Source organism: Rhinichthys klamathensis, unplaced genomic scaffold, assembly GCF_029890125.1.
Source record: "Rhinichthys klamathensis goyatoka isolate OS25496 unplaced genomic scaffold, OSU_Roscu_1.1 h1tg000169l_1, whole genome shotgun sequence".
NCBI classification, from domain to species: Eukaryota; Metazoa; Chordata; class Actinopteri; order Cypriniformes; family Leuciscidae; genus Rhinichthys; species Rhinichthys klamathensis.
This window is the reverse complement of record NW_026606700.1, coordinates 1453125-1471940: the sequence shown is the minus strand read 5'-3', so window position 1 is coordinate 1471940 and position 18816 is coordinate 1453125. Positions and strand designations below refer to the sequence as shown.

General features: G+C 36.4%; 2 protein-coding genes across 2 annotated transcripts in view; both read left to right on the top strand.

The window, feature by feature from the left end:
• Window positions 1-4956: 4956 nt before the first annotated feature.
• On the top strand, window positions 4957-14760 carry soat1 (sterol O-acyltransferase 1). The gene is made up of 16 exons (XM_056259622.1): window positions 4957-5076; window positions 5828-5958; window positions 7689-7747; window positions 9281-9426; window positions 9614-9673; window positions 9953-10060; window positions 11426-11708; window positions 11900-11978; window positions 12063-12144; window positions 12361-12406; window positions 12499-12628; window positions 12783-12880; window positions 13064-13162; window positions 13633-13768; window positions 14057-14202; window positions 14299-14760. The coding sequence occupies exons 2-16, from the start codon at window positions 5835-5837 to the stop codon at window positions 14374-14376; spliced, it is 1674 nt and encodes a 557-aa protein (XP_056115597.1). The 5' UTR covers window positions 4957-5076; window positions 5828-5834; the 3' UTR covers window positions 14377-14760.
• Window positions 14761-18129: 3369 nt separating this feature from the next.
• The window catches only part of abl2 (c-abl oncogene 2, non-receptor tyrosine kinase), a 31653-nt gene continuing 30966 nt past the window's right edge, over window positions 18130-18816 (top strand). Inside the window, exon 1 of the mRNA XM_056259598.1 lies at window positions 18130-18811. Within this exon, the coding sequence (XP_056115573.1) occupies window positions 18595-18811 (217 nt within the window). The 5' untranslated portion in view covers window positions 18130-18594. The remainder of the gene's footprint in view (window positions 18812-18816) is intronic.

Here is an 18816-nt window from a genome sequence, read left to right as displayed (position 1 = left end):
AACTGAGGGGAGGGGGGGGGGGGGGGATGCAATTTGGTGCAGTTACTGATATTTATATGGCCAAAAATGAACATGTTATTCTAGAAGTCAATCCATGAGATGTTTAATAACAGTGTAGCAGTCTACTTAAATAAAATGCATATAAATATCAGGCGTCTCTCTATATCTCCTAATATCTTAGTAAGATAAGATGATATTTAAATTCTCAGTTTTATGATCAAAGCTCTGTAGTTTCTATTGTAGGGGGTGGGTTGCAAAACATAAAATGCAAAGCATTACAGTGATAATTGAGAGATGGACAAATACATTTTCCTCAAAAGCTTGATGTAACATATTTGAGACGCACATTTTAACATGATTGTTCTAAAATAATTATAATAAAAAAGAAAAAAATATAGATAATGAAGTAAAGTTGCTTCAGTCCAGTAAGTGTTAATCTTGAAATATAGGGTTAACATGGTCATTAATACAATTTACAGGGCCATATTGGAATTAGAGGATTGCAAGGGCCCATTGGACCACCAGGAGAAAAGGTAAATTCAGATGAAACACACCAGAAACAATTAGTTGATTTTTTCACTAGTAATAAATGTTTTCCTTCATCTTGCAGGGAAAACAAGTTGCTCCAGGGTACAAGGGACGGCCTGGACCAAAAGGCATACAGGTAGCAGTTTATATTGTGCACATGTTTACTGTGACCTTTTTGTTTCTTTATTCATAAGTATTCTTTTTTTGCAGTGTAAATTGACAGCCTTCTTAATGTTTTTTTTTTTTTCAAATATATGTTTATTGAACTTTTTTAGTGCAAAGCATGGTAAAACAGATTTACAGCAAGTACCAACAAAATATCCATCACATAAGTATGTTTTGTGTTGCAGGGTGAAGCTGGTGCTCGTGGGCCTCCTGGTGACAATGGTTTTCCTGGTTCAACTGTGTGTCTCTTTGTAAACTCATTGACCAACTTTATTTGCTTTAAAACAATGGCACAGATTCTGACAGATTCTTGTTTTGCTCTACAGGGTCCACCAGGAAGGAAGGTGTGTACTGAAATTGCAGGTGTGATTGTAATTTATATAGCTCTGCTTATCATTACCCTGTACCTGAACCAGGTAGGTACAGTACAGATACAGATCTTACTGTCAGGCTGACCTGTAGTGCCCTGACAACGACTCAAAAAACAATGCACACATCACATTGAAACATTGAAAATATGGGATTAAAAATATGATTTAAACCTTAAAATATATTACATTTTAAGTTTATGAAAATTGTAAGGGAAAGAAAAGTTATGGTGTAAAAATAAGAAATTCACAGGAATAAATGACTTTAAAAATGATTCAAAAAGAAAACTGACAGAAAATATTGCACAATATAACTGTTTACTGTATTTTGATCAAATAAATGAAGCTTTGGTGAGCATAAGAGACTTCTTTCAACAACATTGTTTCTTAACCCTTTTCAGTACTTTTTGGCCAATTAAAAAAAAAAAGTTTAATAAAATGGTTCTCTCAATTTGAGTGATTCAAATCAGATTTTTTTTTGTTTTAAAGATATGAAAACTGAACAAACAAAAGAGTGGTCATATTTTTTATTTGTGTAGAATAAAATCTTTATATCAACCACAATGAACTTCAATAGTGCAAAAGATGCACTCCCACCCACCATGAACAGCCGAGGTGTAACCCTTAAATCCCCCAACCCCGAAAAAAAAAAGTGCTTTTTAAAATATTGTTCATATCAACAGGGTATGAAAGGAGTTCAGGGAATATCAGGACAAAAAGGTGTGAAAGGTCGGAGAGGACCACCTGTAAGTTGTACATTTTTCCTGTGTGTAACTGCATGTTAATAATGTCAACACTTTCATTTCATACTTATTTCATTCAAGATTATATAACTAAATCTATTATATTCGGACTCAATTTCCTTTTTTTTTACAAGGGAAAACCAGGAATTCCCAGCAAGCTGACACCAGGGCTTCACACTCCACCTCATGCTCAGAGAAGAGCCTCACTAAATGTAAGTACAAACTCAAGCAGTCAACCTTGGTTTGTTAAGCACTGAAACACACTTTTTTGTCAATTATCGCAAGGTACAGTAGAGGAAAAGGTGGGGTCGCAGAAAGACTTGACCCAAGATGAAGCTTTTAATATATTGCTTGTACTATCTGTTTAGAAAGCAAGGTTATTATCACGAAAGTCTCGATTTGATGACCCTGAAGATGGGATTGAGGAAAATAGCCACTCACAAGGCACCAAAGAGAGCCCAGCAACCACCTGCAGAGAGCTGAGTCTCATCCAGCCTCACCTCAGAGACGGTGAGCAGAAAACCACCTGAGACCTGAAAATGTGGCTCTTGTTTTAAAAAAAGAGAAGGATATTTTAATTTAACTGTGGTCATATATTCATAGGGCACTACTACGTTGATCCTAACCACGGATGTCCACTTGATGCTCTCCATGTTTTCTGTAACTTCACAGCTGGTGGTTTAACTTGTGTGTCTCCTGTCCAGTCTAAAGTAAGAGGATTTTCACAGTTTATCAATCTTCTTTGATGACTCTAAAACACATAAACAGTGTTGCCAACTTAGCGACTTTTTAGACCCCTTTAGCGACTTAAAAAAACAATAACTAGAGACAAATCTAGTGACTTTTTGGACTGCTGGTTAAAGGTACACTTAAAATTAACAAAATTTAAATACATCATTAATCCTTCTTCCAAAACATGTTTATATTTTTAGACCTAGCGGGATGATTTTCTGCTACAGGGCCAAAAGTTACATAGTGTACCTTTAACATGTAGCGGTCAGTCGCTATATCATGCTCATTCTGTTGTCTGACAGAAAATATGTAATTGAGAAGAACAGCTTTATTGGACATTCGGCTATATATTTGAGTAAAATACAGTATGCGAGTATGGATTAAGAGAGAAAACAGATGTGGAATGCCAACAATTGGCTCATGACGTCATCTAGTGACATTTAGCGACTTTTCAAGCAGGCTTTAGCTACTTTCCATTTAAAATAGTTGGCAACACTGCAAATAAACTGATGTTTTTTTGTTTTTTACTCTGGGATGCCCAAAGTCTGAAAGAGATTTGTTCCCCATTATTCCGACACACAGCCAATTTAAATGTACCACCCAGACACATAATAATACAATAACATATGGACACATGTACAAAATAAGAGTTGCTGTGTACAGATATTCTGTTATATTGAAATAATACCATGTTTGTGGTCATGATTGTGTAAGATTTCAGGAAAATGGCCATCAGTGGACAGCTCTAAAAAGTGGTTTAGTGAGCCTCACAGAGGCTTCAAGGTAAATCACCGAACTTACTAAATTTCATAAGCTGATGAAATTTATTGTTAATTTGGTGTTTTTTTGTTTATATGGAAACAGTACCATGAATATCATTATTTCTATTAAGAATAACAGGCATCTTAATGAATGTAATTTTCACACTCCACAGTTTAAATACAGAGGCCTCGATGTTGTCCAACTGCGATTCCTACGGTTGCACAGTAACTCTGCCACACAAAGCATCAGCCTGAAATGTCCCAAAAAACCCAGCCCCATTGCTGAGCACAAGGAGACCACCAAGAGGGTGCTACACTTACGAGGAGACTCCAATGAAGAAATCCATCCATCCCATGTCATCATATCACAGCATGGTTGTGAGGTTAGAAGTAATCTCTGGTAGTCTATGACACAAGACAAAAGCTTTGCTAAATGAGAAGTTTCCAAAAATGACACACAGCCAAACCATGTCAGGTAAATTAAAGCTATTGCATATAACAAGAGCATAATAAGTGTTTTCCCTGCCTTATATTGCAGGTAACGGCACAGGTGAGGGTCCTGGGGAATTCAGAGCTCCACAGAGGAGACGTGCAACTACTTCCCATAAGAGACGTTTTTTTAGAGAGTGGAGGGGAGAACTTGGAAGGAGATACGATCATCGTCCTTGGACATCTGTGCTTCTTATAGTCTCTTTCCAAAAATAGATGGTATTCACAGAGCTCCTGGGAGGAATGCAATGTTCCCAGCTGACAGTACATTACAATGAGACTCTGAGTATTGTATTATAATGTTACCTTACATTATGTAAGGTACTTTATGATCAGTGATTTCCAGCATAGCTGAATTTGCTGCCTCTCTAATTATTCAGATTTCCTGTAGACTGAAAGTGGTGCAATAATTGTTTGCGTGTGTGTAGTGAGCATGTGAGAATTTATTTAGACTTGTGTGTCAATGGGTTGTGAGTATTTATGATAATGATTTATGTAAGTTGTAAGAATTTGTATTCAATACCTTAATGTTTTACTAACTGATATTAAAAATGTAAAACCGTAGGGCATTCCTACTTTCTATATATTGCAAAAAATATTATGAAAGTCATGAAATGCCCTTTTTTTGCAATATTCCTAATGTTACAATAAACAAATCCTGGATTACTAATACTTTTTTTACTGTACTTTAAAACTAGTCAACATTACATTGCACACTCATTAATGAATTATATATAGGCCTATATATAATCTCCACAATGGGAACATTAAATATAACACCTTAACAAAAGACACATAATTAACTCAAAATATAACTAAATTTGTAAACCCCATAGTAATTATAATTACAGTCCCAATCTGCACCTACTTATTCTACAGACTTGGCTAATAAACGACTTGCTTAATTTCTTTTAAGAATTTTTTTTTCTTTTGGGGTGAAATATGACCAAGGCATGTTCTTGAAGGGTTTTAAGATTCATATATTTATCCCACATTACATATTTGAGAAAAGTAAGATAACCAGCAACGCTGCAACATATTGGTATTGTTACTGTACGTTTAAGATCAATTTACACAGTCGAAACAGTTCAACCAGTCAGATGGCGTTAAACTGCAGACTCCGCCCCCGGTAGAGAACGAGCCCCTGTTGGTTCCTATGGTTGTTTCAGCTGATTTCCAACAGGCCTGATGCTGCTCTGCTGTCACACTCATATCAGTCAATCACTCGGAGTTTGTCCTCAGAAGCCGAATTGATTATTAAGGACGTGTGTATTTGGAAAGAAAGCACAAGTAAGTGATCTAAAGGTTGTTTTCTGTTCGTAAAACGGAGCCAATATAATAGACATCAAACATTACCTGGTCATTGAACGTCTTCTGTGTTTACAATCACCGTATCGAGTATCGTTCGTATTTAGTGTGAGCACCAACACAGCCATCTAATTTAGCGTAGAATACAACTTAATTCAGTATTCCAGCAACTAGTATCTTTGTATTTAGTTTAATTAATTTCACTAGTAATTATCATTAGATGGACTAGTAGCCTACTGTTCCATCAGAGACTAGTATTAGATTAAGTCATTAGCACTTTGCTTTCGTGACAAGTAATTATTTCATCGTTACTGCCAATTAGTAGCAAATTTTTGTCATTGAATTTTATGGAGATCTGTGATTCAAATATCTGTGGCTTAATCTGACTATTACTGTATGTGTACTAATTATGCTGATACCAGTTCTAGTTTTACAAGTAACAATTAATTAGACATCCTTACTTATTTAGTTTTAGTTACTAGTTATAATAAAGTAATAAAAATGTCTCCTCTCGCTAGTTAGAGTTGGGGTTTTTTGGTCATATGTAATGACTAATCAGAATGACTTTTTTTAAATCAATGAAATTTACTAGATAAAAAATAATCTAATTGATGTAATCAAGATAAATATTTTCTGAATTGCATCATTTATTTCCTTGATTTCAATGATATACCTGTTAAACAATTCATACGATTCACATTGTTCATGCTGCTGGTTTGTGTTGGGTTTTCAGCATCAGGATGGTGAATGAGGGTGCTGGCACCCCACGCAATCGTAGGGGGTCCCATAAGGTTGTTCCGTCATCAGACCAGGATGGGACAGGAGCCGAAAGAGCCACAGGAGAGGTGCCCTGCCCAAGTAATGGTGAGACTCACTTAAACGCTTAACAAAAAACCTTGACCTGGTCCTCCAAATGTAGACTAGTCAAATTGAGCAGAGGCAAAACAGTCACATTACAATTCTGACGAAGAGACAAAAGAGTTTCTCTTTTGGTAGTTCTAATGTAGGTCATTCAACTCTGACCCATTGGAATCAGTTGCAACATGTTTCACCTAGTGTCCTAACTATTTACGTTACATACTTGTACAATTTGTACAACCCATCATTTGTATGACACTGTCAATCTTTGACATTATTTATTTAGTAAATCAGAGATCAACAAGATATTTATTTCCCTTGATCTGCTTAGTTCAGTTCACTGAAAAGAAAAAATATCAATTAATTTTTGTGTGTGCTATAAAATAGTTGTTTTCTTAATTAAATGCTGCTTTTCTGTTGTGTGAAAGGCTTTTAATTAGCAAAAATAGCAATAAATGATACAGTTATATTATAACTCCATGATCGCTATAAATATGCTGTGGTATGATTTGCCTATAATTATCAGCCTGTTCTTACTGCTGTACTTGTAGTGAAGGTCTTGATTAAGCAGTGTAATCATATATGGGTTAAAACAAAATGAGGAAACGGTAGCCATTACACATTCATGTTACGTTAGTGAAACCATCAAGCTTAATTCTGGGAATGAACAGACTTCCATGTGATTTGCCGTGTGACCTGATTGAGAAATTGCCATGTCCTGCTGTTATCAATGATGCAGTCATTCCCATTAACTGTGACACGATGACACTGAAAATGCTAGTGTAGTTTTATTGCGCAATCACACTGTCAAATACAGCGTAGCACATTTCATAAGATGCTTCACAGTGTAGCATTTGAGTTTTTTAAAGTTATTATTATATAAGCGTTTATTAAGGTAATATAATGTTGAACAATAAGTGTTTTCAATGGGGTAAACTTTGCTGCTTTTTGTAACAGTCAAAAGTCATCAGGTTCTACACTCACTTTTAATTCATTACCTATTTAATTGTTCTGCCATAAAACGTAAAATGTATTTCTTTATCATATAGTCCATTGGCTATTTCACACACATTCATCTATCCCAATGTAAAGTCCTTTTTCCTAAATGAAAGTGACTTTTTTTTTTAATCTTCGATAATGTGAAGATGTAATGGGGGACATTTATACTTGTATTTACAAAAGTTTGGGGTCAGTAAAAAAAAAAAAAAAAAAAAAAAAAGGGTTTCAAAAGAAGTCTCTTATGCTCACCAGGGCTACATTTATTTGATCAAACAAACCGTAAAACAATAATGTTGTGAAATATTTTAAATGGCTGTTTTCTTTATTCTTGTGATTCAAAGCTGAATTTTCAGCATCATTACTCTTCAGTGTCAAACCTTCGTCCTACTGACTAATGAATTGCTGTTTGTTTTTTGATCATATACATATGGTATGGATTTCTTTGAAGATGTATGGCATTTTATCAATATAAAGTGAGTTTTCAGTGCTTTTTCGAGCAATTTTGTGATATCACTGTATAGGTTAATGTACAATCTTTTTAAAAGTGTTGTATGAATCATCTGTTCGGTTTGCTCTCAAACGGATGCGGGTATTCTGTTTGCGTTATGTTGGATTAGTTAAAGATTACTGTATGATAAACCAGTATACGGTGCCCACAAGTGCCACAGAATGACCTGCGTCCATCTGTATGTAAATGTGGGCGTTCATGAGGGATCTGTATTGATGTCTCATTTCAGGAACAGTGGAAGTGGAGCACATTATCAGCGCAAAACTACAGCTGAAGAAGAAAGCTGAGGTAAGATGTCAATCCCAGTGAATCAGTGGCTTTCAGAGCTTTATCTTGTCAGATATCAAAACCTTGAGAGCAACAGAGCAACTGTGCCAATCTTGTACTTTATCACTGTATTGTTGCAGAGTGACTATACAGATAATCTGTGATAATACTGACAATCACATTTACGTCATAGATTATCAGATCCTAAACGTTCTAATGTGACCTCTGCTTTGGCTATATCATTTTAGTGATTTAAATGCAATGCAATGCTTATTCTTGTGATTTTGATCAGTGTAAATCTGCCTGAGCTTTTGTGATTTAGTGTAGCAGCTCCAGATATTTGTTCTTGTTTATCAAGCTCTTTGTCAGGCAGGAAGTTTTGCTCTCTATAAAGCACAGTCTCTAGTTAATATTTAAAAAGTCTAGTAGAGTATTTCTGCTAGTGGTTCAGTGACAAAAAAGTATGTTTGTTCTGGATGATGAAAATGGAGAAACTATTTAAATAGGTTTACATGCCATATAATATTTTTTGGTTTAATGCACTTCTGAAAATTGTTTATACCATTTGATTGTTTTGGAAATAGAGCCATACCCATCAATCGAGTAAAGTAATAAAATATTTTTCTTGAATGCACATGAGTTTACACATCTTAATCATTATATTTTTAAACTTATTTATGAAAGTATTTTGAATCATAATTATCACTTTATATATATATATATATATATATATATATTAATAATTTTATTTAAATAAAATATTAATGAAAGTATATAGCCCTTTCATAAAGTTTATTTAAAAAAAACTATTTTACATATACAAATGTAAGATATCTAATTAATTGTTAGTCTGATTTTTTTATTCTTAAAAATTATGTGTATATATATATATATATATATATATATATACACACACACACACATTTAAACTACTGACCTTGATATACTGTTTTATTAATTTCTTGTTATGACAACAGGTTTAAATCCCACAAAAATATCAAATGGTATTGTAATTAAATACACAATAAGTTTTCAATTTCTCAAGTCATTTTCTGAATTACTTTTTTAGGTGTTGAATTATTGAATTAAAAAGATTCAGACAAATATGATCAATTAACAAATCGGCAGCACATTTTTCAGACTATATTGATTTTAAGCAAAACAATCATTTGCTTTCTTTATTAGGATCAACTGTTGTTTTAATGGTTTCCCACTGCTTGCAGTGCATGCTTGTAAAGGTTTCAGGAAGTGTAGATAGAAAAGGAAGGATGTGGTTGTCAGCCAGGGACAGTGAGGTTATTCAGAAACACGGTGGGAATTATTAAGTACAGCCAAAGGATTAAACTTTAGAATGAATTCGAATCGCAGACCTCCAATGTATTGCGTACTCCCAGTTTTTTGTCCGTGTGATCAAGTGAAGTATCTCTTAAAGTTCCTAAGACGTACAAAGACCTTCATTTGTCTCCATTAAGATCAGCCACAGTTAAAACAAAATGAGCGTGACAGCTTGAGTTATCACATGAGACCAGATTCTGCGACTGAATGTTTTTTCAGCATTTGAAAGCAGACCTGATGAGGCAGTTTGACACTCAAGTGAATGAGTTCATGGACAGCCTGATAGAGGAGTCTGCCAGTCTGGGTTCCTCCCATGTGAGCACAGTCTTTCAGTCTCTCTCAGATAAGGAGAAAAGCAAACTCAGGTACTGAAATAATCACCCATGAACAGCATTGCAATGAGTTCACTTCAATGTTCTCATTTACTGTCATGAATTCACTGCATTTGTGATTTCTTTTCCATCACATGTTCTTGGCACATCAGCATGGTGCTTTTATCTCATATCTGTCCCCGTGTCGTCTACCCTTTCATCTTCCTCTCTGCTCCTGTAGGCATACACAACCCTCCCAAGCCCAAAGCAAGCAGTTTGTGACTCGTCGATCCCTGTTAGAGTGAGTCATGGGTGTATTTTCTCTGAGCTCTTGCTGAAACCTGTACTGAAATGTGTGAAATCTGAGATTTTTTTTCCGTCTGTGGCGAGATAAAGATGAGATATGACTTTCATTTGATTAGCTGACCTAAATAAGCTTTTTTTTATTATATCACAATTTATGATTTATTTATTTTTTCATGTATTTAGTGTTTAATCAGGAAAACAGTGGCCATTCAATATGGTTGTACTGAATATGTATATTTGAAGTAATAGTGCTTATGAAATGATTTTTCTGCAGTGATCTCTTTGAGGTGAACCACATCCGCACCATCTATCACATGTTCATCGCTCTCCTCATCCTCTTCATCTTCAGCACACTCGTCGTGGACTTCATCGATGAGGGCAGGTTAGGACGCTCACTGTTCATCAACACTTTTGGAATCCAGTTTGCTTCAGTTTTTTGAGACGGCAACCTTGTTTGAGATGTTCAAGTTCTGACCTTGGCAACAGTGTGGTTTCATAAATTCATAATGCTTTTGTTTTTGCTAAAGTATGAAGAGATATATTTAGTCTTTACAAGCACAATGTTTGCAAGGTCTCCTATATTCAGTATATACTTCTCCTGGCTTATAGAGGCCCAAACCTGTTCAAAATAAATACAGTTCGATAGATAGATGTATAAGAACAAATAGAATTAATTTTTAATTACATTTAATACTGAATTTATTTTTGTATTACTTTTTCCTTCTTCTTTTCTGTATTTATTTTTAAATGTAATTTTATTCTTTTTAACCTTTATTAATGTATTCTTCTATCTTTCTGGAAGTCGTTCTGTCGCTCTATTGTTCTGTCGCTCTATCTATCATTCTGTCGCTCTGTCTATCTTGCTGTCACTCTATCTATCATTCAGTTGTTTTATCTATCTATTGATCTATCTGTTCTGTCTGTCTAAATATCTGTCGTTCTGTCATTCTATCATTCTATTATTCTGTTATTCTGTCGCTCTGTCTATCGTCTATCTGCTCTCACTCTAGTCTATATCATTCAGTTGCCATATCTTTCTTTTGATCTGTTGTTCTGTCACTCTATCTATCGCTCTGTCGCTCTATCTGTTGCTCTATCATTCAGTTGCTCTATCTATTGATTGATCATTCTGTCGCTCTGTCTATCTTGCTGTCACTCTATCTATCATTCAGTTGCTTTATCTATCTATTGATCTATCTGTTCTGTCTGTCTAAATATCTATCTATCTATCTATCTATCTATCTATCTATCTATCTATCTATCTATCTATCTATCTATCTATCTATCTATCTATCTATCTATCTATCTATCTATCTATCTATCTATCTATCTATCTATCTATCTATCTATCTATCTATCTATCTATCTATCTATCTATCTATCTATCTATCTATCTATCTATCTATCTATCTATCTATCTATCTATCTATCTATCTATCTATCTATCTATCTATCTATCTATCTATCTATCTATCTATCTATCTATCTATCTATCTATCTATCTATCTATCTATCTATCTATCTATCTATCTATCGTTCGTTCGTTCGTTCGTTCGTTCGTTCGTTCGTTCGTTCGTTCGTTCGTTCGTTCGTTCGTTCGTTCGTTCGTTCGTTCGTTCGTTCGTTCGTTCGTTCGTTCGTTCGTGTCTGTCTATATATCTATCTATGCAGTAAAGTGAAACAATAGAAGAAGATGCACTAATTTGTGTAAAAGTGTAAAAATCTTTCTTTCGTGCATTCTCTCTAGACTGGTGCTTGAGTTCGACCTGTTGGTTTACGCGTTTGGCCAGTTCCCCCTAGTGGTTGTCACGTGGATGTGTATGTTCCTGTCCTCTCTTGTGGTTCCATATGTACTGCTCAGTGTCTGGGCCAGCGTCTACCCCACGTCAAACTATCGGGCCTTATGGACAGCGCTGGCCGGTTCTCTGTTGCTGCTGTACCAGGGGCTGTGTTTGGGTTTCCTGCCCACATATGTGGTGCTGAAGAACGGCCTTCCCCCTGCTTCATGCTTCATACTTATTCTAGAACAGGTACTCCGTAACCATAGCAACGGGATTCTTTTTATATCACTCCATTGCTCTGTTTTCTGCCATCGTGTGTTTTTTGAGTGTGTTCCTAGGTAGAAATCGAATCATGTATATGAAGGTAGATTTTGAATGTAAGGTTTGTTTTACTTTTCCTGCTGAATCTAGTTGTTGCTAATGGGTTTTGTTGTAAACAGGTGCGGCTGATGATGAAAACTCACTCTTTCATCAGGGAAAATGTGCCGAGAGTACAATCCTTAGAACCAAACAAAACGAGTAAGATCTTCACTTGGATGCTGGTTGACATAAAAAATCAAAACTTCTGGTTTATGGTCGTCGTCTTTTTGATTTATTTTTCAGGTTCAGTAGCTGTCCCTCAGTTCACCCAGTACATTTACTTTCTCTTTGCACCCACCCTAATATACAGAGACAATTATCCACGGTAAGACTGTCTGTTATTGGTTAAGGAAGTTTTTTTTTTTTATAATTATAATAAAAAAATTCACAACATATATAAATGCTAATAAATTAAAATTGTATTTATGTAAATAATGAATACATTTATTTAAAAATTAGTTTAGCATATATTTATAGAGTACTTTTTGTCAGTTTTGATTTTATGTTTGCTCTGAGCACTTACGTTGCTTTGTCTCTGTAGAAATCCTTGTATTCGGTGGGGTTATGTGGCTACAAAGTTTTCACAGGTGGGTTTCTTGAAAGAGTGCATGTTTATGTTGTGATTTTTATAAACATTTATTTCAAGACGTGAATGTAATGTTTTTCTGTGTCGTTCCAGGTGCTGGGGAGTTTGTTTTATGCGTATTACATATTTGTGCGGCTGTGTATCCCTCAGTTCCGCAGTATCAGTATGCAGCTCTTTGACCTGAGGGCCATGGTGTTGTGTGTCTTCAACTCTATACTGCCAGGTATCATGTCAGCAGGGCCAATATATCTTCTCATTCCTTTATACTGATAAAATGTTGTGAAACGAATTGTAATAAAGAGTACACAGTGGGTCACAAATGTAGTAAAAACGCGCACGCATGCATTTTGTGTGATGATATTGTCCCATATACGTAGGAGTGCTGGTGCTTTTCTTGGCGTTCTTTGCCTTTCTGCATTGCTGGCTTAACGCATTTGCTGAAATGCTACGATTTGGAGACAGAATGTTTTATAAGGTAACAGACAGCACCAACAGAAAGTGTTTAATTTCACAAATATACACCCTTATACCTTATAGACTTTGTTGTAGAGTTATTTTTATATGTTCCACATGATCAGATCTGCTTAGTTTTGCATTTCATCTTTTTTTGTGTTCCTATTGTGCGTTTTCTTCTTTGAATAATGTGCTTTTTCTCTAGGACTGGTGGAACTCCACTTCATTTGCTAACTATTACCGCACATGGAATGTTGTTGTACACGATTGGCTTTATTATTATGTCTACAGGGACTTCTTGTGGGTAAGTCATTAGTTGAAAATGTATTCTGTAGTAATTATAAATTATTCATAATCTATAGTGTGTGTGTGTGTATATATATATATATATATATATATATACACACACACACATATATATCATTATTTTTTCATTATTACTCAATTAATTAATTACTTCTAAATTACTATTACTTTTTATTAAGTAAATATGTAATTTTATTATAATTTTCTTATTTAAATATTTTTATTATCATTTATTTATATATAATTGTATTTAATTTAGCTATATATAGAATTGAGCGCACTCATCCAGTAAGTAATCCCAAACGACTGGAAAAGTCAGGGAAGTGTTTCAGGATGGACCCCTTTGGTGGCCTTGTGTTGAACTGTAAAAAACTGTTTTTGTCTTATTTGAATGGACTCAGGAATTTATTTGAAAATGTGACCAAATGTGCATCAAGCCAAACCAAGTTTGATCATCCACTTCTACAGCTGACACAGAAGCGGTTCCGTGCGGCGGCCATGTTAGTTGTGTTTACTGTGTCTGCTGTGGTGCACGAGTATGTTCTGGCCATCTGCTTTGGCTTCTTCTACCCCGTCCTGTTCTGCCTCTTCATGTGCTTTGGAAGTAAGAACCTCATTTACTACATAAGCATGGTAAATATCCCTGCTGAAAAACTGATAGTCTTAGCAGATTTAAGCTGGTCTTACAGCTGACCAAGCTGGTGTTTATTTGGTCAGCAGCTGTTCTACCAAAAACCATCCAGACAGACCAATTTAACCAGCTTGGCCAGGCTGGGATGCCAGATAACCACCTAGAAATTGGTTTTAGCTTCAGTTACAATGACTCTGTTTTTCCATGGCTGATTAACAAAACAGAGCCTTAATATATGTAATCCACTCAAATTTCTCTTAGTGGTGTTTAACTTCGTTCTTCATGACCGAAGAAAAGGGCCCATCTGGAACGTGATCATGTGGACTTCGCTGTTCTTGGGACAGGGGGTTCTCATCTGCCTGTACTCTCAGGAGTGGTACGCTCGGCGCTACTGCTCCGTTGAAGAGGTAAACAAAGTGCTGGTGCCTGGTGTATATTCATCTGCGAATGTAGTTTAATGTGGATTTATTCATATATTGGTGGTTTCCTTTTTGTTTCCTCAGCCCTCTTTCATAGACTTGCTGAAGCCTCGATCTTGGACTTGTTATCCACAGACTAACACTGCTGTGGACGCTCGCTAAGCCACACCTCCAGCTGCCACATGAATGCCATTCATACTGGAGGGAAATCAGAGGAGGGACTTTAGCATTCTATAGGTATTGCACTATGACCAAACGAAGTGAAAAGTGAAAATCTTACTCTATATTCATTTCGTTTCACAAAGAGGCCTTGAATATTTAATTTGTTGAGATCTTAATATTTATGATAACATCTGTAACAGAATGTAGAATATTTATAATGTGCAGTACAAATATTTCCTTTCAAGTTTTCTAAGCGACAGTCTTGTTAGCATTTGACAATCTATATTAGGTTATGTCTGATCTGGCTAAAGAGATTCTATTTTTAGAAGCCTTTGTGACTTCATAAAGTTGAGATCCGATTAGAAATGTGTTTTGTGTTCTGCCATTGCCATGTACTGAAGAGGCCATGTGGCACATTTTGACCTCAAATTCTAGAATGTTTACAAGCGGGGTTGCGAATGCTAAAACCTCAGTGGATGTAATTTATGTGCCATATTGCTGTGAAACACAATTGTTTACTTCTTACCTTTCACTCATACCCACGGTTTCACAGACAAGGCCTAAGCTAGTTCCAGACTAAAATGCATGTTTGAGCTGTTTTAACTGAAATATCTTAAAATATGTATGCATCTCAAGATGCACACCAGTAATGTGTTTTTTTCTAAGGCACGTTTATAAAAGCTACTTAAATGCCGTAGTTGAACTAAGGCCTTATCCTGGCTTAATCTAAGCCCTGTCTGTGAAACCAGGCCTTAGAGTTTAAAATAAAATTACTGAAGTTAAAATGGTGAAATTCTCCATTCTGCCAATTTTATTTACTTTAGTTACTGTTTTTAAGAGTTCGACTGGATATTTTGACCTTTTTTTTTTTTTTTTTTTTTTTGGGTTCCTAAAGCTGAATTAATTGGATACTAATTACAAAGCCATGATTTCAGACTTATTTATCACAAAATAGGGTATCAGTGGTTTGGAAGTGTTGAGGTGTTGCAGCTGGCTGCACTCATGTGATCATTGTGTTATTACCAACGTTATATATTGTGTTGTTTCAAGCACAATCCCTTTATTCGTTATAAATTATTGTTGGGTACACTACCAGGATTTATTTTGAAAACTCTTCTAAGACATTTTGAATGTCATTTATCAGTGCAAAAAAAATGAAGTGTATCTCTATTATTGAGTAAATTGTTTTTAAAAATGTATCTGCAATAACTGTTATGACCAGCAGGTGGTGGTGGAGAGTTGGATCATAGGACTACTGTATGTCTGTACAAGGCATTTATCTTTTCTTTTTGACACCTGCCATGTAAATGATTTGTAATTTCCGGAATAGTTGATGAATGTAATTTTCATCACAAACAAGTGATCAATGTTTTGTAATAATTAAATCCGATGCCATATTTTTAAACAAATTTTCATCATAATTTATTTTGTGAAATGTTCAGTGTGTAGCCTGTCCCAGCATGATCTGTAATAATGGACAAATAAACAGTTTCACTTACTTAAGTGTAGTTTGCTTGTATGTACTATTTTGTGTATTGAGCCTCTTAAATATTGTTCACAAATCTGTCTAAATCTGTGTTAGTGAGCACTTCTCCTTTGCCGAGATAATCCATCCACCTCACAGGTGTGGCATATCAAGATGCTGATTAGACAGCATGATTATTGCACAGGTGTGCCTTAGGCTGGCCACAATAAAAGGCCACTCTAAAATTTGCAGTTTTATCACACAGCACAATGCCACAGATGTCGCAAGTTTTGAGGGAGCTTTCAATTGGCATGCTGACTGCAGGAATATCCACCAGAGCTGTTGCCCCGTAAATTGAATGTTCATTTCTCTACCATAAGCCATCTCCAAATGTTTGGCAGTACATCCAACCGGCCTCACAACCGCAGACCACGTGTAACCACACCAGCCCAGGACCTCCACATCCAGCATCTTCACCTCCAAGATCGTCTGAGACCAGCCACCCGTCCCGGACAGCTGCTGCAACAATCGGTTTGCATAACCAAAGAATTTCTGCACAAACTGTCGGAAACCGTCTCAGGGAAGCTCATCTGCATGCTCGTCGTCCTCATCGTCCTCATTCGTCGCCGTAACCGACTTGAGTGGGTAAATGCTCACAATCAATGGCGTCTGGCACTTTGGAGAGGTGTTCTCTTCACGGATGAATCCCAATTTTCACTGTACAGGGCAGATGGCAGACAGCGTGTATGGCGTTGTGTGGGTGAGCGGTTGTGGATTGAGTGGCCCATGGTGGCGATGGGGTTATGGTATGGGCAGGTGTATGTTATGGACAATGAACACATTTTGAATGCACAGAGATACAGTGACGAGATCCTGAGGCCCATTATTGTGCCATTCATCCACGACCATCACCTCATGTTGCAGCATGATAATGACGGCCCCATGTTGCAAGGATCTGTACACAATTCCTGGAAGCTGAAAACATCCCAGTTCTTGCATGGCCAGCATACTCACCGGACATGTCACCCATTGAGCATGTTTGAGATGCTCTGGATTTGCGTATACGAGTGTGTTCCAGGTCCTGCCAATATCCAGCAACTTCGCACAGCCATTGAAGAGGAGTGGACCAACATTCCATAGGCCACAATCAACAACCTGATCAACTCTTTTGCACTGCGTGAGGCAAATGGTGGTCGGACCCCCGCCCCCCCCCACCTGTGCAATAATCATACTGTCTAATCAGCATCTTGATATTGATTAGACTTATATTGATTAAGATTTATATTTTGAATAAATGCTTTTCATTTTAACTTTTTATTCATCATCAATGAATCCTGAAAAAAAGGTATCACAGGTCCAAAAAAAAACAAAAAACTGTTTCCAACATTGATAATAACTGAGTATCAAATCAGCATTAGAATGATTTCTGAAGGATCATGTGACATTGAAGACTGGAGTGAATAGGTTATAAAAAAATAATCTTCTCCATCACAGAATAAACTAATATTTTAAAGCATATTAAAATAGAAAACCATTATTTTGAAAAATAATATTTCACAATATTACTGTTTTCTCAGTATTTTTAATGCAGAAAATATATGTAGATTTGATGAGCATAAGAGACTTCTTTCAAAAACATAAAAAAATAGTAATGTTTTCAAACTTTTGATCAGAAACTATATATATATATATAATAGGCTACGTTTTGCTCTTAATGCCAGACACTGCCTATTGTTTATCAATATATAATTTGTAAAATATTATGATTGGGAGCTTTTAAAATAATATTGCTAATTGTATAATGTTTTTTTTTCTCTTGCATCGCATTAAAACATCATTATTTCGCTTCCATGTTCTAAATAATGTTCTCCTGTAATGTAATATATATATATATATATATATATATATATATATATTACTAATATTATTACTAATATTACATTAGTAATAATATATATATATAATATAGTAATATATTACTAATATAGTAGTAATATATATACATATATTACATGATGTTGATATATAGCCTAAGTGAAGTAGCATCATTTTATTTATGTTGTGTTAATAAGACACTTTAATAAAACCTTTTTTTTTTGTTATACGTAGGCCTACTCTTTACATTATTCATTTATTATCGGTAACATGGGTAGTCACTGTACATTATGAATGAACAAATATTGGTTACGCTTATGTCAATATTAATATTCATAGATTAAAAAGAGAGATGTTTTGCATCACTGCGATGATGATGTGCTGCGCGCTCTCCGTCATTGGCTCGTGCAGCGCACGCCACTGATCCTGCGGTAAAGATGGCGGCGGCGGAGGGGGCGCGCAGCGGCTGGAGCAGAACGGAACGACCCCAGACGGGTTCGTTTTAAGAGAAACGGTGCTGGGGGGCAGGAGAATCCTACATTCCCGCTTAACAGAGCCGCTTATCCGGTTTAGTAGAATTGTACGATTAGACAGTGTGCTGTTAGGTGTTAGGTGTTGGGTGGGTTCAATCGCTCTCTCCCATACACACACACACACACAGAGAGATTGCTAAGCTAAGCTAACAGAGTTCGGTCCGGTCCGGTAGAAGAGAAGGAAGAGGAGGAGGAGGGGTGACCAAGAAAGGGAAGACAATCATCCCTTGAAGAACAGGCCGTCGTCCCGCGGTTCGTTCGTTCGTTGTGGGATGTGAGCGGTCCAAACGGACGGCGGGTCTTTCCACAGATCTGTGTTATTTTCCCACCCAGAACACTCGCAGGATGGGACAACAGGTAGGCCGCGTGGGAGAAGGGGCTTCCGCTGGGATTCAGACCCCACCGCAGGGGCAACAGCAGCAGGGCAGATCGAACCGGGCCAGCAGCTCCGGGAGGAGACCCCGAGACTGCAACATCACAGGCACGCCACCGGGCAGAACTGCCGCCGCTGCAGCGAACATCATGCCGGATCCAGGGATCAATGTTTTCACCCTGCACTCAGGTATG

What these genes read in the sequence shown, in the direction of transcription:
- soat1 (XM_056259622.1), top strand. Translation starts at nt 5,835, where the DNA reads ATGGTGAATGAGGGTGCTGGCACCCCACGCAATCGTAGGGGGTCCCAT. An exon ending in ACTCGTCGATCCCTGTTAGA is followed by an intron (nt 9,674 to 9,952) that starts GTGAGTCATGGG and finishes ATTTTTCTGCAG; the next exon opens with TGATCTCTTTGAGGTGAACC. An exon ending in CTTCAACTCTATACTGCCAG is followed by an intron (nt 12,629 to 12,782) that starts GTATCATGTCAG and finishes CCATATACGTAG; the next exon opens with GAGTGCTGGTGCTTTTCTTG.